Source organism: Apteryx mantelli, chromosome 4 (assembly GCF_036417845.1).
Source record: "Apteryx mantelli isolate bAptMan1 chromosome 4, bAptMan1.hap1, whole genome shotgun sequence".
Classification (NCBI taxonomy): Eukaryota; Metazoa; Chordata; class Aves; order Apterygiformes; family Apterygidae; genus Apteryx; species Apteryx mantelli.
In genome coordinates, this window is record NC_089981.1 from 1,242,861 (window position 1) to 1,268,803 (window position 25,943).

The 25,943-nt window shown below is 49.6% G+C and overlaps 1 protein-coding gene across 7 annotated transcripts in view; it reads left to right on the top strand.

Annotated features, from left to right (window-relative positions):
- The window catches only part of MYRF (myelin regulatory factor), a 79,854-nt gene that overhangs the window by 34,635 nt on the left and 19,276 nt on the right, over positions 1 to 25,943 (top strand). For all 7 annotated transcript variants that reach the window (XM_067295793.1, XM_067295794.1, XM_067295796.1 and 4 more), the window contains exons 3-7: positions 393 to 728; positions 4,911 to 4,972; positions 14,538 to 14,838; positions 15,350 to 15,522; positions 15,885 to 16,008. In XM_067295793.1, coding sequence (XP_067151894.1) covers positions 393 to 728; positions 4,911 to 4,972; positions 14,538 to 14,838; positions 15,350 to 15,522; positions 15,885 to 16,008 — 996 coding nt within the window. The remainder of the gene's footprint in view (positions 1 to 392; positions 729 to 4,910; positions 4,973 to 14,537; positions 14,839 to 15,349; positions 15,523 to 15,884; positions 16,009 to 25,943) is intronic.

Here is a 25,943-nt window from a genome sequence, read left to right on the forward strand (position 1 = left end):
TGTCCATGTGGAAGGCATGGTGGCATGATAGCGACCTGATAGTGTAACAGCACCACGGTGGAGAGATAAAGGGAAATGGGGACTAGCCTTGCTGGTGCCTTCACAAGCTTTGAGGTTGGTATCCTGGGTGCTTCTAGCCTTTAAAGCTCCACAGGCAGATTTTGCACCCTTAGGGTTGTGTTGGTCCCACCAATCCAGGCAACCCACCTGCCTTCCTGCATGTTCCTGCCAGTGCCAGGAGGATGCTGACTGTTCTGCTCATCTTCTGAGTGCCTTAGTGCACCTGAGAGGCTCTGTCCCCATTGCTGCATGACTGGGGAGGGAAGGGCTGGGTAGCGGGTGGAAAGTGCCATCTGCCTGTACCACTGAGGTTGTCCCCTTCTCTCTCACAGCTGTTTCCCTGACATCCCTGCTTCAGCCAGCTATGCACACCCCCAACCCTCCAGCTCAGCCACCATCCATGCGCCTCTTGCCAGCTCCATCGCCAGTGCTGGGCATGTGACCAACCCTGCTTCCAGTGGTTCCCTCCACCTTCCTCCCCCAGGCAGCCAGATCCCAGTCCGTCATGGTCCTCTTTTGACCAACCCTTGTGGACCCAGCTATGGCGCTCACCTCAACTGCAATAACAACAATGGCATGGTGGTGCCCAAGGGCTACCTTGGTGGCCACTGCATAAACAACGTGGTCCCTCCAATCAAATCGGAGCCCAAGGCCTCCTATGCACCTGGGTAAGTGAGACTGGGGGAGGCAGAACAAGGGCAAGTAATGGGCCAGGCATTCCTCTGAGGCTGGTGGAGCCTGGAGGTTATTTTTCCCACAGTACCCTAATGGCTGACAACATCAGCGTGTATTAAGTCCTTGCTTCACAAAGAGATGTTTTTTTTACGAGTGTAGGTCCTAAAGGTCCTGAAAGATTGTTCACAGTTTTGGTCTTAAGTGTATGCACTGGATTAGAGAGCATCAACATCCCATATGTCAGCAGGTGGTGTTAGAACAATGGCTTTGGATGGTAAGGATAGTCATGCTGTACACCTCCAAGTGCGTGATGGGAGAACATTTTATTATTTCTTTTTAGGAAGAAAAATTTGTAGAATAAGTTTGAAAAAGAGAAAATTCAGTCTCCAGGATGTTCCCAGGACTATCCATCCCAGGGGAAGATGTTAACTAAATTGGTCAAAGAGATGCACTTATCTTGGCCTGATGCTTTAGATGCTCCACTCAAGAGAAGAAAGAGATGGCATGTGAACTGGATTTGTACTCCTTTGCAGTGAGCTCTGGATACAACCCTTGTGAAGGAGGAGAACTGGGTTTTAGTATTGCTAATGGACTCAACTGGACAATTAGTCCTGGGAGGAGAAAAGATGTGGTTCATACTCGCTTGTCCAGAGCAGGCAGGAAGAGAATGACCCTGTCAGGCTAGGAGAGCACAGGGACATGGCAGCTGTAGTCTGCAATGGCTGAAGGGACCAGACAGCGCCTTGACTGGTAGAGAGCAGTTGGACATGGCATGTTGGGAGGGTATTGCAACGTTGCCTGGGACAGGAGCTAGCATGGTGGGAGGGAGAAGTTACTAGAGATTGTGAGTCACGGAGGGAACCATGTGCCCATGGTAAAATGTTACTGAGCCCTTATAGCTGAGAGAAGAGGATCATGTTCCCTGGATGCAGCAGTCATGTGCATTCGGTTCCTGGCAGCCTTGGGTCAGTTGTTGAGAAGCTTTATTGTTTATAAAGCTTTATTGCCTGAAGACCCAAACAGAAGAATACATCTGGTTTCTTCTTCCTCATGCACCTCTCTGGTACTCTGGTCTGTGCGGCTCCCCTCCAGTCACAGGGAAATGAAACAGGACGGTGAGTTGAAGCTGGGTAGATGAAAATCAAAGTGTGCAGCAGTGCATCCAGTAGCAGGAGGCCTCAGCAGTTGGCAGGGGTCATGCCACAAGGAACTGCTTCATGGTCTGATCTGTCCCAGTGGTACAGGTGATGGATACTCCTGCTGCTTTCCCTCTATAGCCATTCCCTGTGCCTTCTTCAGTGGATGTTGGATGTAAAGATCAAGGAGGTCAGGATGGCCTCCAGGCTGGCTCATCTCTGCAAACCACACTAGCTTTTCTTCCTCTGTCTTGTGCCCTCTAGTGTTGCCAGCAAGCACAACATGGCGATTCCCAGACTTGGAAGCCTCCAGCTCACTGAACCAATGATTCAGTATAAATGCAACTCCACTGGGATGACTTTCACCCTTTGGATGAACTTGGAAAGATCCTTCAGAATGAGACAGCCAAAAAAAATCTGCCTCTGTTTTATTCCCAGACTGGGTATAATAAAGACTTCTCCCTTTCTCTGTACCGAGAAGGCTAGAAGTAGCTCAGGGAGAGCCATGCCCAAAAGCACAGTATGACACCTTTCAGTCATATCCCTTTCTTCTGCATGCATCTGGCATTCTCCAGGATGTGAGAGGTCATGACTAAGGATCATAGCTATACTATGCTCATAAACTAGACCAGATTATCTATCTGCTGGTTATACGTCATCTTGCCTTATACCAGCACAACAAATCCCTAGTCTTGTGGAGACATCAGAAACCACTATGACTGTGAGAAGAGCTCTGTATTCATTCAGGGGCTTGGACAAGGTGATTGGGGCATATGTTGTGGATATGGCTTGTTCAGCTTTGTGTGTGATGGATCATTGCCTTGGCACATGACTACCTCAGCAGACCTTTCCAGAACCTGGTGACCATTGCAAGTAATGGAAGCTGGGTTCCTAGCATATCCTTGGTGTTGGAGATGGAGAACTTGGTTTAGGTGTAGATGAACTGGGTCACTTTTGGTAGCAGCAGTTCTTCAGCATCCCAGAATAACTCTTCTCTGTTGTCCTAGGCTTTTCCTGGAGAAACAATCTTATGTGCTGGATACCAGCGAACCCTGTCCTTGGGCTGCACACATGTCCTCCTGACCTCCCTAAGCTCTCAGAGTGAACTGTGCAGTGTTGTCCATCTTTCTGCACTGAGACCTTTTCCAGGCTTCCCTTAAGTCCCTGGTCCTTCTGTTATTGCCCAAAACTTGGCTTGCTGAGACTCAAATCCATATAAATTTGTAGGAAATAAAGAATATGAAATCACGGCCAGCTTGGCAAGAGGTCTGGAAATAAGGCTGGTGATGGATACTCCAGACTCAGAGTATGAGGGGGGTGTGGAAATGAAGGTGGAGCATGAGGGAAGAATGGTGAGAGTTCTTTATTAGGATTATCGCATCCTGTCCCTCTGCAGCTCCTGTTGTGTACCAATTAGTTGGTGAGAACCCATTTCCTAGGCAGTTGACTCTGTTGGTGCAGGAGTCCTGGTGGGTGGTATGGTTTACAGTTATAGTTCTGGGTGCCCTTGGAAGCAGAAGGATCTGGTTTCAGAGAGACTTGTGTATGGTGTTCTGCACGTTTCCTCCCCACAGCCCTAAGGGCTTAGTTTGCTTTTTGGCCAGTTTTCATCCAAGCAGCACTGGTTTGTCTGGGAATATTTTGCTGCCACAAAGCTGATGGTGTAAGACAGGGAATGAAAAAGGATCCCCATTGAAAATCCACCTTTGACTAGGAATGTGATGTCAGGAGATGGGGAGGAAAGCACAGCCAGGTTTGTCTTGTAAAGAGCAGGCTTTGGCAGGGTGCTGGGCTGCTGAAACCTGGTGGAATTTGCAGAGGCTGTGTGTCACCTGGGATGCAGCAGATACGAATGGGCAGACAAGATATCTCCCTGCCAGAATAACCCCCTGCCAAATAATCTCCACAGAGGCAGAGCACATTGCCGATGTTACAGTGAAGTGAGCCTTTGTCTACAGTGTAGGCAGCAATTGTGCCATCCAGCCCACAAAGCCACCATCTCCCTGCCTGCCTCTACTGTGACTTTGAGTTGCAGTGGCCGTGGCTTAGTCTAATTATGACCAGGGCCTCAGCTTTTTGAATGCATTTGGTCTCCATGTTGCTGGAGAAGAACTGGTGTCTAAGGCAGGCAAGTCCTTTACTTGTGCACCGGGATGGCTGAAGATCTACCCTGGCATGAAGATCTGTGAGTCTTCAGCCTTCCCCTGCAGGGGGGTTGTGCATGGGTGGAGGGGCTGGAAAAAACAAAAAGGAGAATAAGCTCAAATTAATTCACAAAAAAACACTTTGGAAAAGGCTAAGGAATCCAACTGCCTGGAGTCTGGTCTGGCTGAAGGTAAAAGAATAAAGTAGGAGCTAAAAGTAGGAGTTAACCAGCTTCCTTCCCTGTGTCCGTGCTGCCACTGCACAAGTAGAAAGTCATTTGTCAATCCTGCTGTCCTTGAGCTATGGGGTGTGCTGTATAAGGCCACTGAGATTTCCCACTTTTATTTCGTTTCATTTTGCTGTTGGCCAAATTCTGCTCTTGGTGACGCTGGAGTAAAGCCAGGGCGATACCGCTGGCAGGTCTGGTGCTCAGGTTTTACAGATCGTGAGACAGTGCAGGAAACAGCTCACAGGCTTTCCAGCCTTCACTTCCATGCATCAGATCCAAGGTCAGAGCCAGGCTTCCCCAGAGCGTCCTATTTATTCATGGTGAAGCAAGTGGTCTTTCTCTGGGGAACAGATACATTTCTGTTTGGCTTCTTTTAACTGGTCATGAGCTACTGAGCAAAGAGGGAAGTCCTATTGGCAGGTCAACAAAATGTCTGTCCCTGCAGATCAGATCAAAAGAAGCCCTGTGGGGAGAGGTTCGGAGTGACGGCTACAGCAGTCCCTGCCTTGTCAGCAGGAGGCACTTGGGGTGACGGGGATCTGCTGTGGGTGCAGCTGAGGTTTCTGTTTGGAGTCTGGAAGGTGCTTTGATCAAACTGGACCTATCAGTTGTGTTGGAAGCTGGTTTAAAATGACCTTCCCTTTTTTTTCTCAATCACTCTGCAGCACTTTACCTGACTCTCCCCCGGATTCTGGATCAGAAGCCTACTCCCCTCAGCAGGTGAATGGTAAGTGCTTAAAAGAGAGGGGGGGGGGGAAATCAAAAAACAAAACCCGACGTCCTCCCCCTCTTTGTTCGGTGAAAGTGGTTGGCTCTGAAATCTTTATCAGGCGGGAGAAAACAGGCGGCTGCAATACGTGGGGAGATTATCAGTTAGTAAATATCCCTAGACTTTCGCCTATTGTTCTACTGCTAGTCTTTGCAAGGGGGGAGAGCAAGCAAGAGAGGGAACAGGAGAGAAGGCAAGGTGTGAATCCATTTACACTGTAAGCGATCGGCAGAGTGTGCCTTGTCCCCAAGCAGGGTGGGATGTGGAGCCTGCAAGCCTCCCCGTCCTGCCCTCCACCTCGGGTGAGTGAAAAGGCTAGGAGTGCAAGCACGTCCGAAATGAAGCCCAGCTCGGGGAGACAGAAATGAACTCGCCGTTCAGCAGTAAGTTGCTTCTGAGCCCTTCCCTCCCCTTCAGTGAGGCCAGCTGATCCTGGGGGGTCTTCTGCCCCTCCTGCAAAGGGGAGGGAGAGCTGGACCCCTCCCAGGCACAGGCAGGGTCACTGCCAGGCCCTTCTGACTCCTTATGGGGAAGGGGAAGCCACCGGGTGTTATTTGTGACCTTCACCATCCTTTGATGGAGGAAACTCCTTGGTGAGGAAGGAAGGTTGCTCCTGATCTCCCCTCCCCCTCCCCAGCAGCACCCTCTTCCCCAGGCTCCAGCCCAGTCCCCACCAGGAACAGTGCCTGCTCTTTTTTTCGATGGAAGAGGTCAAGAGTTCTGTTTATCTTACAAAAAAATCCCTGGAATTCCTCCTGGCCCTTCCTTAAATATAACAAAGAGGCCGGGTTGTTCACCACGGGGAGAACTGCTTTGACAGACTGGCAGAACAGCAGCACTGCTGCTTTGGGAGAACAGGAGAAAGAGGCTCCGGAGAGTACCCACAGAGGAGCTCGTTCCTCATGAGAGAAGGATCAGATTCTTGGATCTGGTTTTTCCCGGGGTCTGGCACTGCTGGGAACACAGAGAATGGGTCCTGCATGTGGCAAATGCATCAGCAGTTAGCCAGCCTCTTTCCCTGCCCTGGCTTAGAAGCATGTGGAACTTGCTTATGATACCCTATGGAGATAGTGAAGATCATGTTTGGAGTATCTGCTCTCTTAGTATCCTGCTGGAAGGGCATGTTCTCTGAAACTTCTGCATGGGTTGTCCCTTGAAAGCAGCACAAGGTGTTCCAGCTTGTACACAAGCTACCAGTGCCATATCTGGCCCTACTGCAAGGACAGGGCATTTACTAAGGACGTTCTAAAGCACCATTTCTTGCAGTGTTTCGCACAGGAGAACATGAGGGTCCTCTTCTGGCCCTGAAGCAGCTGTCTGTCTGTAAGGGCTTGGGGCCCTTAAAGGGTTGTTTGGAGATTACTAGGAACTTTCTCAACCAGCTGGGATGAACAGTGCAGAGACTGCTTGGCCAGTTGTGTTGCTGAGCTGTGCTAGTCTTTGCCCAAGATTATGCTGATAGAAGTTGAGTACTTGTCAGGACTGCAGGGGCCCCGTTGTGCAGGATGTCAGGAACAGAGCTGGGCAAGGGGCATGTCATGCCCAGTACCATCACAACATGACTGAAAAGCAGAGAGATGCTGTATCCCAGGGTTGTCACCTGTCAGCCCCAGCCATTGCGTTAAAGCAAGGCTGGTCTTTCTTTTTTCCCGAAGTCATAATTCCTGAGGTTTTTTCCCCATTCTCCCCGAATAGTTGCAGCGTGGCTTATAGGAGCCTCAGCCCTGGTTTGGAGTTTCTTGTTTGGAAGATAGGTAGCTGTATAGGTTAGTTCACAGCTCTCTGGTCTTTCAGAGAAATGAGGCAGAGCTGGAGGTGATTTGATCTAGTTCTGGCTGTTAATTCTCACTCCCAGCAAGCTCTGTACCCCCTTGCTGCTGCCCTAAACCAACCCCTCCCTTTCCAGGAAGCCTGCGTGCAGCTCCTGATGTGGCTTCTCCTGCCCCAGTCTGCCAGGCTCAGACCATAGATCTCTGCTTGCTGCGTGTTGCAGGGGAGGGACTGGCCCCTGACAGCTCCCAGTCCCCATCCCGCTCCAGTGGGCTAGTGCTATTCCTTTGGGCAGAGAACTCCCCTCTTCCCTGGGGCAGCAGCGGTGTGGGCTGGTGCTCAGCTAGATTGTCAACTCCAGCAAGGCAGGCTGGCCTGGGAGCAGGAACCCTGTGTGTTAGTATGGGCAGGACAGCCCAATACAATGCATGTCAGAAGAAGGCACCGAGGGATCTCAGTGAGTAGCAAAAAGCTTTTTAAGAGAGCCGAATGGCTGATTATGTGGAAGCACCCCCCGTCCCCCACTCAGGTAGCCTTTCGTAGAAGGGCTCTGTTTACACACTTTTCCAGACCCCAGAATGAGAGGAGTTTTCTTATTTCTAGTTGAGTGGTTTGGCCTCATCAGTCAACCACTGACTTGACTGGTTGTTCTGAATGACCAAAGTCCATCCAACTCAGTTTCTGGTTCAAGGCTGGCTAGTAGCACCTGCTTAGGGAAGCACTCTAGTAAAGAACATGCAGATTTCTTCCTTGCTATCCCTTCCAATGGTCTGACAGTCTGTAACAGGCTTCATGCGTTTTCTCCTTCTTGCAGTTTGCTGGTGCTTTGCTTCATCAGATATCCAGGCTTCATTTTTCTTAACATCTGAAGACTGACTGGTTGCAAGGTGGAGTTTGCCTGGATTTTGTCTTGTGAGCAGTGGTGAGATAGGAGGAGTGGGTGGGGACATATGGAGTGACCTTGCTGATCTCATCCTATGCTACATTTTGGTGTGAATGGAAAAGTTGTGCTAGCTGCTCCTTCTTTGTCATAAGTCAAGCCCTCCCCTAGTGCTCCATCCTCTCTGAGTAGCCCTGGACCAGGCACCGTCCACGTACTCTGCTTGGTCGTCCTGAGTAGCAGTGTCACAGCAGAGTCCCTTACTGGACTCTACTGGAAGCTCAGGCCTGTCTAGTTGGAGGCCTGGAGCTAGCAGTGTCCCCCAGGGGTCAGCACTGGGTCCAGTCTTGTTCAACTTCTTCATCAATGACCTGGATGAAGGCACAGAGTGCACCCTCAGCAAGTTTGCTGACGATACAAAACTGGGAGGAGTGGCTGATACCCCAGAGGGCTGTGCTGCCATTCAGAGAGACCTGGAGAGGCTGGAGAGGTGGGTGGAGAGGAACCTCCTGAAGTTCAACAAAGGCAAGTGCAGGGTCCTGCACCTGGGGAGGAATAACCCCATGCAGCAGTACAGGCTGGGGGCTGACCTGCTGGAAAGCAGCTCTGCGGAGAAGGACCTGGGAGTGCTGGTGGACACCAAGTTAAGCATGAGGCAGCAATGTGCCCTTGTGGCCAAGAAGGCCAATGGTATGCTGGGGTGCATCAGGAAGAGTGTGGCCAGCAGGTCGAGGGAGGTGATTCTCCCCCTCTACTCAGCCCTGCTGAGGCCACATCTGGAGTACTGCATCCAGTTCTGGGCTCCCCAGTACAAGAGGGATGTGGCACTACTGGAGCAAGTCCAGCGAAGGGCTACAAAGATGATTAGGGGACTGGAGCATCTCTCTTATGAGGAAAGGCTGAGAGAGCTGGGCCTGTTTAGCTTGGAGAAGAGAAGGCTGAGAGGAGATCTTATCAATGTGTACAGGTGTCTTAAGGGAGGGTGTCAAGAGGATGGAGCCAGACTCTTTTCAGTGGTGCCCAGCAACACGACGCGAGGCAACGGGCACCAACTGCAACACGGGCAGTTCCATCTGAACATGGGAGAAAACTTCTTCACTGTGAGGGTGACAGAGCACTGGAACAGGTTGTCCAGAGAGGTTGTGGAGTCTCCTTCTCTGGAGGTATTCAAAACCCCCCTGGACATGATCCTGTGCAATGTGCTGTAAGTGACCCAGCTTGAGCAGGGGGGTTGGACTAGATGATCTCCAGAGGTCCCTTCCAACCTCAACCATTCTGTGATTCTGTGACTGAATCTTCAGACCAGCTTCGGTGCAGTGGAGTTGGGAATTCAGCTGACCTTGTTTGTCCAGCAAGATGTCCCTGCTGTCCACATCCTCTTCCTCCTCCCTCATAGTGGGGGTGCAAAGAAGCTTTGCCTTGCGTTTGTAACACCTGCAGAGTCGCTGTCCCTTCCCAACCCCTTTGCTTCCTCATATTCCAGGGCCAAGTACCCCAGGAGCCAGTGCCTGAATTTCTGCAGAGACACCTGAACTTGCAGGCTAATGCAGACACGCCTTCTCCATCCATTAGGCAAAGGCTGTGAAAACAGATGAGCTTTGTCCTATTGTAGAAAAGGTCAGTGGAGTCCCGCTTTACAGGATTATGAAGAGAAAGTTGGTTTGTGTTGAGGGCTTGGGGAACAGGCTGCTCATTTCCCACAGTTCCGGAAACTTAGTGAAAAGCTCTTATTTTGAATCCAGTAGCTCAGTTCCGTATTTTCTGACTAACTGGGTCTTGCTTCTCAGTTCCAACATCTTAGGTGATGTGCTGTCAGCTGGACATGAGCTGTTTCAGCACCTGTCTTTCTACCAAGTTTTGATTAAACCTGTATGAGTGTGCTCTCTCAGCACAGATTTGGTGGACTGGATTCCAGAGAATTATCAGGAGGATAACCTGAATTTAGCTGTTCTTTTCCTGTTATTTTATGTTATCATTTATCCACTGTTTAAAGGACTATGCTATCTATCTCTTTTGCAAATAAAGATTTTGGAGTGGAATAGAGATCTTCAATTTTAATGCTAGGATTGAAGGGAAGGACTTTCATGCTGGAAGGTGTTAGAACATCCACACTAGGGTTTAGATATTACCTGCTTCTCCAAGAGTTACCTGTTAATGCCTTGAATTCCCACTCATCTACATCCAAGGTGTTCACGTACTTTTTTTCTATTTGATTTCCATGGAAAAAATTTGCAGATGCTTTCAGGTCATATTTTTCTCAGAATGACATCTTCTGCAACCACTGTTCTGGATTTTTTTTTCCTCAGATGTAAGATGTTCAGTATTAAGATTTCTCCATGCACATATTTTCCTGTATAGATCCTCTTATAGTTTTTGTCAGGTGATTTCTCATATGTGTCTTGCACTAAAGTTAGCATTCTTTTAGTTTTCCTGTATTTTTTCACCTCGTTTCTTCACCTGCAGTATCTGATAGTGGAAGAGTTTGATTTTACCCAAAATGAAAAACCATATCCTGGGTGAATAATGTTACTCCTCTTTACATTGTTTGTTTTGACCTGCAGTGGGGATAGTGAAGCTAGTGTAGAAGATTATTGCAATTAGTCAGAGTCAGGTCTTTGCTTTTCACTTACATATGGCAAAAGCCCCTTCCATTTTAGGGTGCATCAAAAGATAAAAATGAGCTACTGAATGATGCCAAAGCTGACGATTTCTGGAAAATTTGGAGCAGATACCTAATATTGTCATCATGGCTGAGTTCTGATGACACTTGACAAAAACTTCACAGTTGCAGTCATCAGTGTGACCAGTCCATCAGTTCCATTGACAGCGTCATACAAACACATTTGGCCTCAAAGAGACCCAGAAATTCCTTCCTGCTCCAGCTGAGATGAGCACAGAGCTTTTTCAAGTCTTGCCAGCATGTCAGCTTTCTTACCAAGGTGTGTGCTTTCCTTTAGGAAGATTGTTTGTAAATATTATTTCCTTTGGCCAAGTCACTAGTTTCTAGACATTCTCTAGGCATGGTGGGTGAGATTCCACCATCTTGCCTAGCTTTACACATCTGAAATTTCACTGCAGAAGTTCGAATTAGTTCTGCAGGCCCCTTTCTACTCAATGGAGAGAAATTCCTTTCCACTATCTTAGACTCCTGCTGTAACATGAGATGATTCACGTCATGAATACATGTATAATTTTTTTCATGAAGCCAGATGAATTGTTTGTACTGATATTCAGTGAGCACTGATTGTCTATTGGCAGTGTTCATCAGCCACTTTGGCTTTTTCTGAGCTAGAACAAGAAACCGCTAAGGACAGTGTACAAAACAATGCAAGCAAGTGATTAACCAGTGGGATGAGCTGTTCAGCTTTATACAGAACTTCCAGATAGAATTGCTTCTAGCCTCCAGAAATGTTTTGGTTATAACCAAAGCCCTTTGCTGAACGCTGGTATTGCTGTGCGTTGGGCTTATGGCTAGCTGGAGTCTTAAACAGAGCTGCAGAAAGTGATTTGCATGCACCTCCGCATACCAAGTATGTATTTTCATGGTGATGTAGTCAAATCAACCCTAATTATGGCATCATTTCAGTATCCAATTACACATAGAGGAAGAGGAAGGTAGGATAACATTTGAATGTCCCTTTTTGTTTATTTAAATGTAGAGATCAAAGTCATCTTCTGTTTTAAGTTAAAAAACAAGTAAGTGCCGCTGCAGAAATGCTCACTGATAATGCCAATGAGCTGGAGATATTCAGATCATTCGGTCATCCCTTCTTTTCTCTAGTTGTTTCCATGCCTGTCTCTACTCTCATTGGAGAAAAACACAGTGAGTGTCCTTGCACAATGATACTCTAATACAGTAACAAACTTTGGTGCTTTAGACACAAGCTGAGTGTAGACATAGTTGAGGTTAAGTGGAGTAATGGATATGAGAGAGAAGCTTCTGGAGAGTCCATCATTAGTCATGAAGGTTAGCGATTGCAAGATATGTAAATGCTGTGGCAAAAGAGTAGGGCCTGGTAGGTTCAAAGCCTTGCTCTGTCCTAGGCTCCCTGTGTGAGCTTGCATGAGACACTGAGAGGAGGATTCACCTCACCTAACAACACTCTCCAGCAGTGAAGTGTTGACACCAAAGGTGTTTTCTGGGGCCTCCTTCATAGTCACTGCAGGGAGGGACCTCTTCCACCTGTCTTAGGATAGGGCCGGTTACCCTGTGGAGATGTCCATCTCTCTGCAAGGCCTGTAGAGGAGATTAGGCAACTCACTGGGATAAGACACCAAGCTTTCAGCTGGCCAGTGCTGGGTGAGGTGAATTCTGCCCTTAGCTTCTGAAGGCTTTTTTGGTGGGTGGGAGTCTTGTTTCCTGGCAGGATGTTGTGTCCCACAGCTGTGAGGCGCTCTAGCATCATGAAGTGGAGAGTCCCTCTAGGCACCCCTGGCTTCTGGGCAGCCTGTTTTTGTCTGTGTCAGTGGTCTGCGTCATCAGGGCTAGTGGGGCTTAGCTATAGGCACAGAGCAGGCTGGGGCTATGGGCATAGCAGCTGAGATACAAAAACAGATTCTCCCACATCATTTCTGGCAGTATCTCCTGTGAGCTACAAGTAGTGGGTAGGCACTGAGCAGATAGGCTGCTGGTTGCGTTCTCAAACCCTCACTCACTGGTCTGCATTCTGCTGCCCACTTCTTGCATCCTCAGGGGCTTGTGTCATGTTAGCCCTTTGCAGAGGAATTCTGTTTGCATATATGTATTGGTATAGTGGCCAGGAGGACTTCAAGAAAGTCAGGACCTGGGTTGTTGCCTAGGGCATGAGACTGAATATTCACAGTAGTACATCCTGGCATTCAGCGAAGCCTGGCAGTTAGATGCTCAGCTGGTCTCCTTGAACAGATCAACTTCCCTGGGCCATGCCTAGAATCAGTAAAACTAGGCAAAGTTCCGGTGCTTTCTCTCTAGCTCTGCATTTTCCCAGCACAGTCTCGGACGGCGTACAGTAACAGACCCCTGGTTTCTTAGAGCATCCCTTTATCAGCTGACCAGCCAGGGCCCTGCTAAGTCTGTGCTCTATAGATGCCACCTGGATACATGCTTGCCTGGACAGACTGTGTATGAAGTTGATGATAGCCAATCTACTGCACAGTTTACATAGGAAATCATGGATTAATGGTCCTCCAGTCTCCATTAACACCTCTTCAAATGATGGATGCAGAATGAGAAGAGGAAGGGCACAGAATAGTCAAACAACTATTAGACTGCTAGACAAAACAGTGGTTTGATATAGACACATACTGATGTCCCAAGATATTAGCAGGGCCTCATTAGTGATCTTAAGCCATGGAGTTATTGTACTTGCCAAGACATCTACCATAAAGGGGTGGGGGGAGTTACCTACCACCAATGTTATCTACTGATGACTTGGCCAGGTAGCCCCCATTCCTGCTCATGATGGGCCTAACCAAATCCATGACTTTGAGCTGTTTGTTCAACTTCTTCATCAATGACCTGGATGAAGGGACAGAGTGCACCCTCAGCAAGTGTGCTGATAATACAAAACTGGGAGGAGTGGCTGATACACCAGAGGGCTGTGCTGCCATTCAGAGGAACTTTGACAGGCTGGAGAGGTGGGCAGAGAGAAACCTCATGAAGTTCAACAAAGGCAAGTGCAGGGTCCTGCACCTGGGGAGGAATAACCCCATGCACCAGTACAGGCTGGGGGCTGACCTGCTGGAAAGCAGCTCTGCGGAGAAGGACCTGGGAGTGCTGGTGGACACCAAGTTGACCATGAGGCAGCAATGTGCCCTTGCAGCCCAGAAGGCCAATGGTATCCTGGGCTGCATTAGGCAGAACATTGCCAGCAGGTTGAGGGAAGTAATCCTCCCCCTCTAATCAGCGCTGGTGAGACCGCATCTGGAGTGCTGGGTCCAGTGCTGGGCTCCCCAGTGCAAGAGGGATGTGGCACTACTGGAGCAAGTGCAGCGAAGGGCTACAAAGATGATTAGGGGACTGGAGCATCTCTCTTATGAGGAAAGGCTGAGAGAGCTGGGACTCTTCAGCCTGGAGAAGAGAAGACTGAGGGGGGATCTTATCGATGTGTATAAGTATCTGAAGGGCGGGTGTAGAGAGGTTGGGGCCAGACTCTTTTCAGTGGACGAGAGGCAGTGACAGGATGAGAGGCAACAGGCACAAACTGAACCACAGGAAGTTCCATCTGACCATGAGGAAGAACTTCTTTCCTGTGAGGGTGACAGAGCACTGGAACAGGTTGCCCAGAGAGGTTGTGGAGTCTCCATCCTTGGAGATATTCAAAAGCTGTCTGTCACAATTGTGGGCAATGATGTGTAAGTGACCCAGCTTGAGCAGGGGGGTTGGACTAGATGATCTTCAAAGGTCCCTCCCGACCTCAACCATTCTGTGATTCTGTGCTTTGGGAGCCTGACTGGGGTGTTCTCTCCTGGCTCCCTTAGCCCTTTTGCTGATGAATGGTGTGTGGTGAAGTCCTGTGATGCTGATGATGTGATAAAGGAACCATAGTTAGTTTTCTTGCTGGGAATTCCTGGAGGTCCCTATGAGATGCTGGGGCTGTTGAAGAACCTGAGAGGAGAAGTCAGCTCAGGGCAAGGTGGCCACTGCAAGGGAGACAAGGTGGCTGAAGGGGCACAGCCTTGCTGAAGCTAGCCAGAAGAGGCAGGGAGGTATGAGTTCATGAAGCTAACCAAGACTGGGACAGTTCTGGGGAGAGAGGAGTGCTTGAAAGAAATTTCCAGTGGTAGATTTGGAGCAGAGGCTATGTCTGTGCTGGACATGGGCTTAGGACACGCAGAGCATTGCCCTACCTGCTGGTCTAACAGATCCATCATTCTTTCTTTCTCTCTTTCAAGATCCTCACCTTCTTCGGACCATGACCCCTGAGAATATGTGCCACATGACTCCCCCTTCCCGTCTGGAGCACCCACCTCCACCTCCTCCACCTCCTCACCTCCAGGGTCCTCCCCCACCTCCACCTCACCCTCACCAGCAGCAGCTCAACCCTCATTACCCTGGCCTACAGCGGGACATGTACATGAAGGCTGAGCCACTGATGCCACCATATGGCATTGGGCAGGGCATGTCACCAGGCGACCTCCACCATGCCCAGCAGTCGCAGATGCTGCACCAGCTACTCCAGCAACATGGAGCAGAGTAAGGCCTTAGAGCACTGGGTCCTTTCAGAGTTATTTGCATGATTTGGGGAAGTGGGAATGAGGGGCGATGGGAGCTTGAGGCTTGCAGAACATGTGAGCAAAATTACTGGTTTTAATTGCTGGTTAGGGAGCGTGCCCTATTTCTGTGGGAACAAGCTTGGGAGGTATCAAGGTGGGGGTGACTCAGAGTGTGGGGCGGGGATAGCAGTGCATAGCTTGGAGTTGAATGGTGGGGACAGACAGCAGGAAAGCAAAGATGTGGCTCAGTATGCTGGCATAAATGGCACAGTGCTTGGCACTCACAGGGTAGGTGGGGAGAGGCTGGTGGGAGAAGTTGGTGCTCAAGAAAGAGCCGGTGGCACCCTAAATAAAAGTTTTGTTTTTTTATGTGAGATCCCAGATTTTTCCTGGTCACTTGCTGTGGGCATGTTACCATTTCCCCCTCTACTCCTGCACCCTTCCCCCTTCTTCCACTAGCTCAGCCTTTGCTTTCCTGTTGGTCTCTGCAGCCTCCCAATGCACCCTGCCAAGAAGAGGAAACACTCCGAGTCACCCCCCAACACCCTCAATGCACAGATGCTCAACGGGCTGATAAAGCAGGAGCCAGGTATGGGGTCCGTGCCACTCAACCCTGACAGAGTCCAAACGCCTCCCTGGCACCAGCCGGGGGCGCTTTCACCAGGTATGTGTTTTTTGCCCCCCTCTTCCCTCTTAATACCCCCAGCATGCAAACCGCTGTGGCCAGTCCGGATGCACTGCTGGGCCAGGGTGCCTGGGAGGAGGGCATATGGGCGCCACAGAGTGCCAGCCAGCGATGCTTACCCCAGCTGGGCCCCAGAAGGAGAGCAGGGTGTTGTGCTTCTCCTGGCCTAGATCTAGTGCTCACAGTGGTGCCCTGGCAGTCAGGAGGCAGGCTTCAGGCTGGCCACGTGGGCACTGCCAGTAGCTTCCTCGTGCTCTTGCTCACCTAGATGCCTTGTCGGATTTTTAGTGATTTTTTAAGTGATCACAGTGATTTAAGTACATATTTCCTCCTCGCCACAGGCCTGATTCAGGATAATGACAGCTTGAATGGCTCCTACCTGGATCCCAACTACCAGTCTATAAAGTGGCAGCCCCATCAGCAAAACAAGTGGGCAACTCTGTATGATGCCAACTACAAAGAACTGTGAGTAATTCATCCACTTCATCCGCCTTTGGAGAAAGTCAGATTCACCTTTTCTTGTCGTCAGTGGCCAGGGGCTAGGTTTGGGGGGAACCACTCACAGGATGGGGCAAGGGTCATCTTGGGCTCCCCTTTGTCCTCTTCTATCACCTGAGGATCTTTGCTTGCCTACACTGTGGTGGAGATACTCTCCCTCCTTTACCTTTGTCCTTGGGAAAGTTACTTCTCTGCACTTCTGCAGGGCTGGTGAAGGATTAAGAAATGGGGTTGGCTGTGCAGGTCAAGACAGTGGAAGGCAATTTGGGAGCTTTGGTGGAAGCTCTTCTAAATGCCACTCAGACCTTGATCTGCCATGCTTAATAGGTGTCTTGTACTGGCAAATGCAGCCTTGCCTGAGCATGGTTTGGACTAGCAGGACCCTTTTTCCCTGCCCAGGCTTACCAAAGTCCTGGATTTTAAAATAAATATTAGGATTCACTGGACAAGGCATGGCATGGGTGACTGTGAGGGGCAGTCCAGAGCCACTTCAGCACAGCCTGAGAGCAGTCTAGAAAGGAGCCTGATGAGGAGTGGGAATGGCTGATGGGTAGAAGAGGAAAAAAGGAGAGAAGGAAAGCAGGAGGGAGAGAGGAAGAGTGCTGGGTGAAAGCTGGGAGGGTCAGGGAGATGGCAGAGAGGCAAGGATAGTGGGTGGAGAGGAAAGCCTGGGGTGGCTGAGGCAGACAGGAAAGCAGAGAAAAAGGCTGAGTGGCGAGAAGCTGCAGCGAAGGGCAAGGCTGAGGCAGGAGGGTGGGCTGGCAGGGTCTGAACTGGACTGAGAGCTGGAAGGAAAGGCTGGGGCAGAGGGAGGGTGGAGGCAGTGAGCGGATGCAACCCGTGTAGGGAAAGATGAGTGCTCAGAAAGAAACCGCTCTGAATCCTCCCTGCATTCCTCAGAGGTGACAGAGAGCTGGCAAGCAGCAGGCTGGGTTCCAGGAACCACTTGCCGAGTAAACACCCCTGTTTCCCCTCCTCATGTTTCTACACAGCCAGTATCTGACATGGGCCCTCCTGGGAGGCACGGAGGAGGGGGGCGCTCTGTTTGCCATACCAAAACCACAAGGTTATTATTGTAACTCGCCTAGATTGTGTTCTCAGGGGCTGAGGACACCTGGCCGGTCATGGAGGCAGAGAAGGGTCTGTGACACGTAGGGAAGCTGCCATTGCAAGGCCCAAGCCTTCTGTTCAGGGATCTCCTGGTCAGCCCAGCTGTAGTCCCTGCGTCATCTTTGACTGCGTCTGCTGTCAGAGCTGGTGGTGACTGGGGTGTGTTGTAGGTTGTTCCCTGCGGAGGAGAAGTGGCTGATGGATTCATTTACTTTGGTGACATCCTGTCATTTGTAAAGGCTGTGTGTGCAGCTGTTTCCCTGACCACAGCAAGAGAGGGGAATTTTGGGTCATAGTTTTGTCTGTTTTACTGGACTATTGCCGTAAAGGAGCTTAACAGCTCCTTACAGCTGTGTTAGCGAGGAGCAGCTGTTATACTGAGCGTCGTCCCCTGTCTCAGCATCTTCCACCTTCAGGTGGAATGACAACACCCTTACTGACCTGTCCCTGGCAGGGGAAAGGTGAAGAAGGGAAGTGAATAACATGACAATGTGCAATTTCTACAGTCCTTACCTGGAACAATAGACTGTTTCCTTCATGAACAGCAACACGCTCCATGCTACCCTGTTAGACCTTGCTCCTCCTTCTTCCACTGATGGTTTTCTCCACTGCTTTCTACATCTGGACTGTATTTCACCTTGTAGAAGTTTAGGGGAGTCTCTCTCCGTCTAGTAGTTTTAAACCCATCGTGTAACCTTAAATCCTCCTTTTCAGGGTATTTAGTAGTCTGCTGAAGTGGGTGTCTCCTCTGCAGAACTTTACTTCAAACTCCAGTGTTTTCTCTGTGGCCTGGAGGTTTTTCCTTAGGGTATTATGGCTTGGCACCTTCCCAACGGGCTCCATTTGCCAAACTATTTTCCCATCACGTGTTGTATTGATACGAGGACTACTTCTGGGAACTTCCGAGTAGCTCCAAAGTCCAGTCTTGTAGTCCTGCCTGTTCTCCATGATCAGTTTGCTTTTGTGGGAAGGGGGGACCTGGCCATCTCTCCCTGAGTGCGCACACACACTGGAGCCACTGTTTCCTTGTTCCTGCTTTCCAGCATAGAGCAGTGTTTGCATTCCCCCCTTCCTGGAGCACTGTCTGGACACGTCATCTCTGTTACTTGAGTCTGAACCAGGGTCTGGCCATCATTGGGAAGTTGTGACGCTGAAGTTTTCCTACCTGGCAAGGTGCCTCTCAGAATTCCTGCATGTGAAGAGCTCTTACGGGACCATATGGCCTGCTTGGACTAGGGCCCCTCTCATTTGAGTACAGAAAACACTGGACGGTGCTGTCGCTAGGAGGTCCTTTCAGTCAGTGCAGTTGTTCTCTCAGGCCATCTTCAGTTTTTGCTGCAGCTAACCACCCTCCTCCCAGACTCTCTCTTTTCATGTCATTGCTGCCTTTGGCTGTGAGCATTAGTATTTTTGCCCAAAGTCAAAGGGGCTCTGAAAGGTGGAGGGGTCAAGAGAGAAGCAAAACCCTTTTCAAACTCAGGCAATGCTTGGTCACAGTCTCTCAGCCCCTGAAGTGGCCTCTCTTCTGCTTTCAGTCTCAACAGTGCTTTCACCATGTGGCAGAAGCATAAGTTTACCCTTAGTAGTAAGGGTAGGAGCAGACCTTTTGCATGGCCTTGCTTTTCTCTGACATCATGATTTCCCCTTTTTCTTCCATCTTGCTGTTTACATGTCCTGGGTAAATGGTCTCTCATTTGAAACATGTCACAGCTCCTTGGCCCAGTTTCTCATTGGCAGCTTTCAGCTTGTCACAGATCATTTGCCAGATATTACAGTTCCTGTTTCAGAGAGTTATCTTGCACCCAGGTATAAAATAAGCAATGCTGGTAGGCTGCGCAATATTTTTTGCTGGGCATAGAGAAGCTGCTGGAGTACTGCAAGCCATAGCTTCAAACTGCCACAAACCTAGCCCTGCACTGCCATGTTCTTGTCTATGTTTACTTGCTAATACCTGCTTTTAGGATTTAGTGTGAAAGCCAGAGCAAACTTGCTTTTCCAGCATTTAGGTCATCATTCAGTTGTGTAATGGATAAATTCCTTTGAAGGGAATTCATGTAGTTTTTAGGAATCCACATGCAGTTTGGTGTGGTTGTAGAATTAAGGGTTACAGTCAAGGGTTGATTGACGATTTTTTTTATGTACTACCTCGGTGGATTCTTCTTCCTTTACAGGGGGTTAGCGGTAAGGTAGCTCTAGGAGAGTCTGTACAAGCTGAACCTACATCTCTTTCTAAATGGAAAAATCACTTAGACCGTTCTCCTAGTACAGCAGTGCACCAGAACAAATCTGTGAGAAACTCCAAAAGGTCTGCTTTCCCATGTTTCTTCTATACTGACATTCTTTAGGTCCATCAATTAATGTACTAGCAGCTATGAGACTCCTTCTTCTTCCTTTTTGCTTTCCAGATATATTCGGCAAATGAGTAGGCATCTGTGTCTCTTTGAGATCCACAAGTATTTCAGCAATTTAGGTTCCTCTGAGATCTTAAAGCAAGTAACAGCCATTTCTAGTCTGTTTTCTGCTGGAAACTAGTGAGTGCCTAGGATGAACCTCAAGGCTGTATCCTCCTACCAAAAGTCAGTGTTTCATGGAAAGGTGTAACTGCTCACAGCCTCCCTGAAGGGGAATTTTTCAGGATCGTAGTGCTCACTCTGCCTCCTGTTCTGCCTCGAGAAAGCCAGTCCAGTGGTTACTACTGCACAGGAGAGACCCAATTCTGCTCCTGCATCTAGGCATGACGCTTTCTATTGGGCTAGTGGAGTAGCCCAATAGAAATTACTGGTGGAGTAATCACTTTGTCAGTATTTTATTAAGATATTTTTGAACTTATACAGTATTTTCCACCCTGGTGCCTGTGCCCCTGCAGGGCAAAAAATACAATTAAATGATTTCCCATGCTCCTTCTCTTGCACACCCCAAATTGGGTCCCTTAGCAGTCTCTCTCTTTCTGCCAAGAGCAGGACAAAAGTGTCTCAAAGTCTGTCATGTTTGGAGATCCATCAGCTGAGAAGATTTTTCCAGATTTGACATATAGATGGATATGATCTTTCTGCTGCGAACATCTTGCAGGGAGATGCTCTACCTGGGTGGTAGAGTTTCTTTGGGATCCAGGAATCTGTCTGTGTCAAACAGTGGTACCACCTTGTCTCATTATGCTGCTTTTTTGGGGGAAACTCAAGTTGCTGGGCTCTTGTCAGACTTCTGACAGGACTTAGCATGTACATTCACTTTGCCCACTGGCTGTCTGATCTGCTCAGCAATAGAAGAGGGTACTCGGAACAAACCGTGAAGCGATATCCCCTGGGAACAGATAAAGGTTATGTGGTCCCAAACTCTTTGGCTAAGAATGAGCAGTACATGTATACTGTACAGAGCTCACATCGTCCTCCTTGTCATAAGGTACATTTTGCAGTCAGAATATGTGAAGAGCTGAATCCTGTGGGTGTAGCTGGACAGGTTCACCAGCAGCACCTGTGGATCTACTGGCAGCCATTTGCCTTCCCCTTCCAGTGGCTTGTCCTTCCACATATGTGGATGCCAGCTGAGGCTGTTAGGAAGGTGAGGCCATCTCTTCCTTAAACTCTGGCTTTTGTTTCCAGTTTCTTGCAAAGAGGCCTTCTAAAGAACTAAATATGCTCTAATTAGTGTTGGCTGGTGTTGGGATTTGAGGAAACCTTTTCTTGCACCGGTTTCCGCTTGCGCTGCTCTCAGTGAAGATGGTAGTCTGGAAAGTCATGGCTAAATGCTGATCATTGCTGCCTTAGCTACACACCCATGCACCCCATGCAACAGCCCTCTCTGCCAGGACAGGAGCAGAGGGGAACAGGGCCCACATGCTTGTGACCTAAAAGTGTTTAGTTTTGACACAATCTTCCTCGAAACAAGCTAGATTAAGGAGGGATGTATCTGAAGAATGGCATGCACAAAGAGAAGGCTTTAGTTCTCCCATCTCCCACTGAGTGCTGACACAGGGCTATCAGGAAGACGGAGAGCTAGCTCCCCAACAGTCAGTAATAATTCTCCCTTTTATTGTCAGAACCCTTTACAAATGTTCTGATGCAGAGCTGGGGTCTGGTCCAGTTCAGTCCAGTGCTCACAGCTGCTATGAGCACTCTCCCTAGAAAACCACACTGCCCATCTCTAATACAGAGTCTGGCGTACTCCTGTCTCACCTACGAGTTGGGTCATCTGCCTCTGGGCAGGATGAGCAAGTCCTCCTAGCCCTGCCTCAGAGCTATCGGATAATCTGAGCATAGCACAGATCTAATCTGTCACTCAGACCTGCTGTCCCACACAGCCTCACTGCTCTCACTCTTGTAGCACGAGAAGCAGAACTTCTCTCTTTCACTTAAATGAACGATGCTCCTGTCATAACCAGGTCAGTGTGCCTCACTGAGGCTGCCGTGGCATCACTGAAGGGGCTGCAGTCTCTGATTCTCCTGCACAAAACAGAAGAGGTGTCACCTACTGTGCATGACCAGGCTTCCCCAAAATGGAGGAAAGGGAGGAAGGGTTATTGTATGAATTTGAATCGAGGTTCCTGGAAATCTTTGTCTTGGCTTGGTGGGCTTAGGTCTCAGGCTTTGCTTATGTGGGCTGAGGAATCTGTTGGTTTAAAGAGACCAAAGTCTCTGGATTAGTTTTATTGATAATATATTTCTTCCTAGCCTTTTGCACTACTTTTGTGGTTTCAGACTCACTGAACCTTCAAAAGGGTTAGCTGGTTTCCAGCAACGGTGCTGAAGAGGCTTGGAACAAGGCAGTTCACTAATTTACTCCTGGGAACAGGAGTAATTCATCTCTCTGACAGCATGCTCTGATAAATCCCAGCAGGGTCCTTCCTCCCTCTCTCCATTTGTTTACAGTTTGAGGTAAGGCAGCTGGTGAGGGGTAGTGCAGAGCTGAACAGAAACATTTCCGTGCTGAGGCTAGAGCCTCTGTGCTCTTACCCAGGGAACTGGGCTAGCGTAGTCCCCTTCCCATCAAGCAAACTGGTACTTCCTATGTCTCCTACTCTGAAGCCAGCCACAGCTCAGGCCTTCAGGCTGAACCTGACCTTTCATGCTTGCACTCCTTGATTGTAATAAATGTTCTTAGATACAGCACCAAACCTGTCCTTACTGCAGAACCTGGATCTCAGCAAAGAGATAGAGTCCAGTGTAATATGGTCCAATCCTTCTGGCAGGGCTTTCAGTTTGGATGGCACAGAGTGTCTTGGGCAAATCCCTTTGGCCAGCTGGCTCCCGGAGGCAGAGCAGGCTTGGCAAATCCCTTGGTGATTGATCACTGAGGTCTTGATCTCTCATGGGTGTGTCTCAGGCATCTGAAGGGACCATGGACGGGTGCTGAGTCTTGGACAAGCTGGTGTGGTTGTGTCAGTCTAACACAGACTGGGTGAGGTAGCACACTGGTGCTGCTCAACAGTAGGTTCCTATTCTCCATTCTGGCATTTGTATCCTGGAAGAGAAACAAAGTGGAGACTGAATAAAATTAGTGAATGGCCCCCGAATTAGGGGATCTCCAGGCGTTATGTCATAGGAATGGATGAGATATTGGGGAATCTGGAAGGAAGGAGGGAAATGAGAGAAACATGGGGGAGATCTTTCTTCCAAGAGGAAGCAATTGATGGCATGTGAGGATCCTTCTGACAATCCTGGTTCTCAGCCATAAATGCAAATACCTTTTTTGTCACAGAGATGTTTCTCCATGCAGTGTCTTTTCCTTTGCTCCGCACCTTAATGTGGAGGGTGAGGGTGTTTGATTCTCCCTGCAATCTCCTGGCTCCTCTAAGTCTTGATGCTAGACACTGCCAGTGGGGAGTTTGCAACCTTTCACTCTCACTTGGCAGTAGGAGAAATCTCTCCTCCTCTGATCCTGGCCTTCTGAGTCCTGTGTTAATCTGCTTTTGTCAGTAGAGGCCTTTTGGCTAAAATAATCCATCTGACCCCAGACCTTTTGTTCCTGACAGTTTGCCCTCTGACCCTTGCACTCTCGCTGGAAGAAGCCGGCATTGCTCTGGCTGCTGCCAAACCATTGACTGGTCAGCAGAGGCCAGTCAACAGCTAGCATCATTCCTGTTCCCAGTAACCAGTTCTGATCTGGTGTCACCTGCCGCCCCTTCTATTAGTGCTACATTTGCAGCAACCACCCACCCAGAGAAAATCTCTCAAGAGGGACACGCTCCCCAGCCTGCCTGCCTGAAGACTAGTATCTGGGGCAGGGAGGAGAGGCTGGGTGGCAGTGATTCTAAAGGATTGGGTTGAGATGAAGCAGAGGATGTTTTTAGAAGCGTCACCTGAGTCCTTATGATGCTGGAGGCAGTGATGTCCCCACACAGCATAGCAGCGGACAAGTGGCTTTGTTGCTTCCAAGTGAGACTTAGAATGTGAGAGTAAGCAAGCACCAGAATAAATGATCCAGTGGGTATCCCAGCCTGCCAACAGTTTGGAGTGGGGTGCAATCTCTGAGAGCAGTTATTTGGCTCAGCTGGAGGTGGCAGGCTGAAGGCAAAGGGCTGTGTAGTTCCCTCTCCTCTTTTATATCTGGGGGTCTGGTTCTTGCCTCAGATCTACCCTGGGGAATTTCCCTACCCACCCTGGATGGGCAGGGATCCCGCTTTGGGGGCTGCCATGAGTCACAGCCAACTGTAAAGCTCTGTCCTTCAGGAACTCAGGGGAAGGGGACCTCTGAGAACAGTAGTCTGGAGGGATGAGGCATTTCTGGAAGACAGAGGAAGGGAAACCTGAGTGTCTGCTCTCTCTCAGCATGTGTTTAGCAGCCATCAGTTTGAGTGGATGTTAACCAGAGCATGTTTTGGAAGCATCGCTCGTTTGGTCAGTCCTTCCCTCTCCTCTACATTCTTTATTTAAAAAACAGTGGGGTGAGTGGTTAATGATCAGGGATCCCAGGTACTCAGAACCTGTGGCATCTCAGGAGCATGAATGCTAGTGAAAGGAGTCAGGAAGGGCACTCGCATCTGCTGGGGGTGCTGTGACCACACGGATTGGGAAGAGGCTGCTGCGTTTGCGCAGTGAGTGGGGAGAGGGAACAGGCATCTGTGTTCGTGGTGAGGGCAGTGCATCTGGAGACACAAACCTGAGGGAGGTTGTCAGCTTGAACTGCATGAAGGAGCAAGGAACCGGAGAGCAGGGTGAGAAGGACCAAACGATGGAGCAGGAGGAGGTACAGGGACAGGCTGTCTCCTGGGATTTCTGCTGCTCACTGAGAAATGGCTCTGCCCCACACAGAGCTGGGGCTGGTCAGGCCAGCCTCGGTTACGGTTCCCCGGTGAGAAGAACCAGCCGGAGAATTTGGGGCTGAAGCTGTGAGGAAGGCAAGAGCAGAGAGGAATTCCTCTCATACTTCTGGGCTAAGGTAGCGCTCTGCTTCCACCATCTGGTTTGTGTTCGGGGCACATCACAGGCAGCCCAGGGTCCCTCGGGTGCAAAAAATAAGTGGTTACTCACAGAGCCGCCCAGGCATTATTCACGGCTGCCTGGAAATACCCCACAGATTTCATCCAATGTTAACCCCTTCCTTCCTGGGGAGTCCCAGAGGGACCATTCCCAGGGACATGGTGTGAGGTGATGTGACTGGCAGCCGGTCATGCTAGCTCTATGGGAGCAGTGACATAGATGGGGAGGAACCAGCCCTGTGTCAGCGCTGGATGAAGTAGGCTGTAGCTGGCCTTGTGAGAAGACCTGTGGGTCCCAGAGCTTTGCGGTGCCGTGTTAGAGTTCAGGGCTGGGATCCAATAAAACTGGGCTCTCAGTATGACCTTGAGCCAGGCTTTATCTGTCTTGACCTCAGCTCCTTGCACTCTAGTCTGGGTGCTGTCCATGCAGCATGGATGCCCCAGTGAGACCGATCCACCAGGTTCTGGGCATAATATCTTGGGCAGATGATCTTTGTCTCCCGTGTGTCAGCACACTGCAGGACTGCTCTTGGCACTAGGTGACCGTGGTGAAGCACTTCTCCTGGAGCACATCTAGCTCTTGAGAAATTCCTCGTACCTGCTTCTCTCATCCTGCTCCAGTCTGATTGTTTGAGTGGGTGGGTGGGTGGGTGTGCGTGGGGGGGTGAGAATGGCATTTCATCCCAGAAGAAAGGAGGCAGTCAGCCCAGGGACACAGTGTGTGGGGGGGTATGCGAGAGAGAGTGACCTTTCCATATCTTCTGCTCCCTAGATACCACTGGGCTTGCTAGTCTGATGATGTCAGTCTCATCCATAGCTGTCAGTCTGTTTGCCTTCCCCTTCCATTGCTGCACTCACTGGGCATTATCCATCCATCTCTCTGGTTAGCTCTGTTAAGAACTGGCAGAGGAAGTTGGGGGTAGTTTGTTTCTGTGGAAGAGCACTCAATAACCTTTAAGCCTGGTATAAGAGGCAAGGCTGCCTCACATGCCTCCCTTTTACCTCATGCATGTTTCTTTAAGTAAAGGAATGGCAAAAAAGGTGGGATTTGGGTGTTCTGCTACAAATTCTTGATGGGCAGCGTGGATGAGAGGCATCTCCCTCACCCCCATGTGTCAGGCAGGCAGCGTGTGCCAGGGGCCCACCAGCCCTGAGCCTGAATTTTTGGTTGGCGGGAGAAAGGGGACTTGCTGCAAAGGCCACATATTTCCGTTGTTCCCATGGTAACCAACCCATTAAGGAGATGTAGATTAAACCTCCCCAGCTGGTATGTGTTTCTTCTGTGCAGCCAGGGTCCCCCTCCTCCTTTAGACATGGCAAGGTGGGAGCTGGAAGCTATTAACAGCAGCCAGAGCAGGTGGTTCTGATTTCCCCAGGA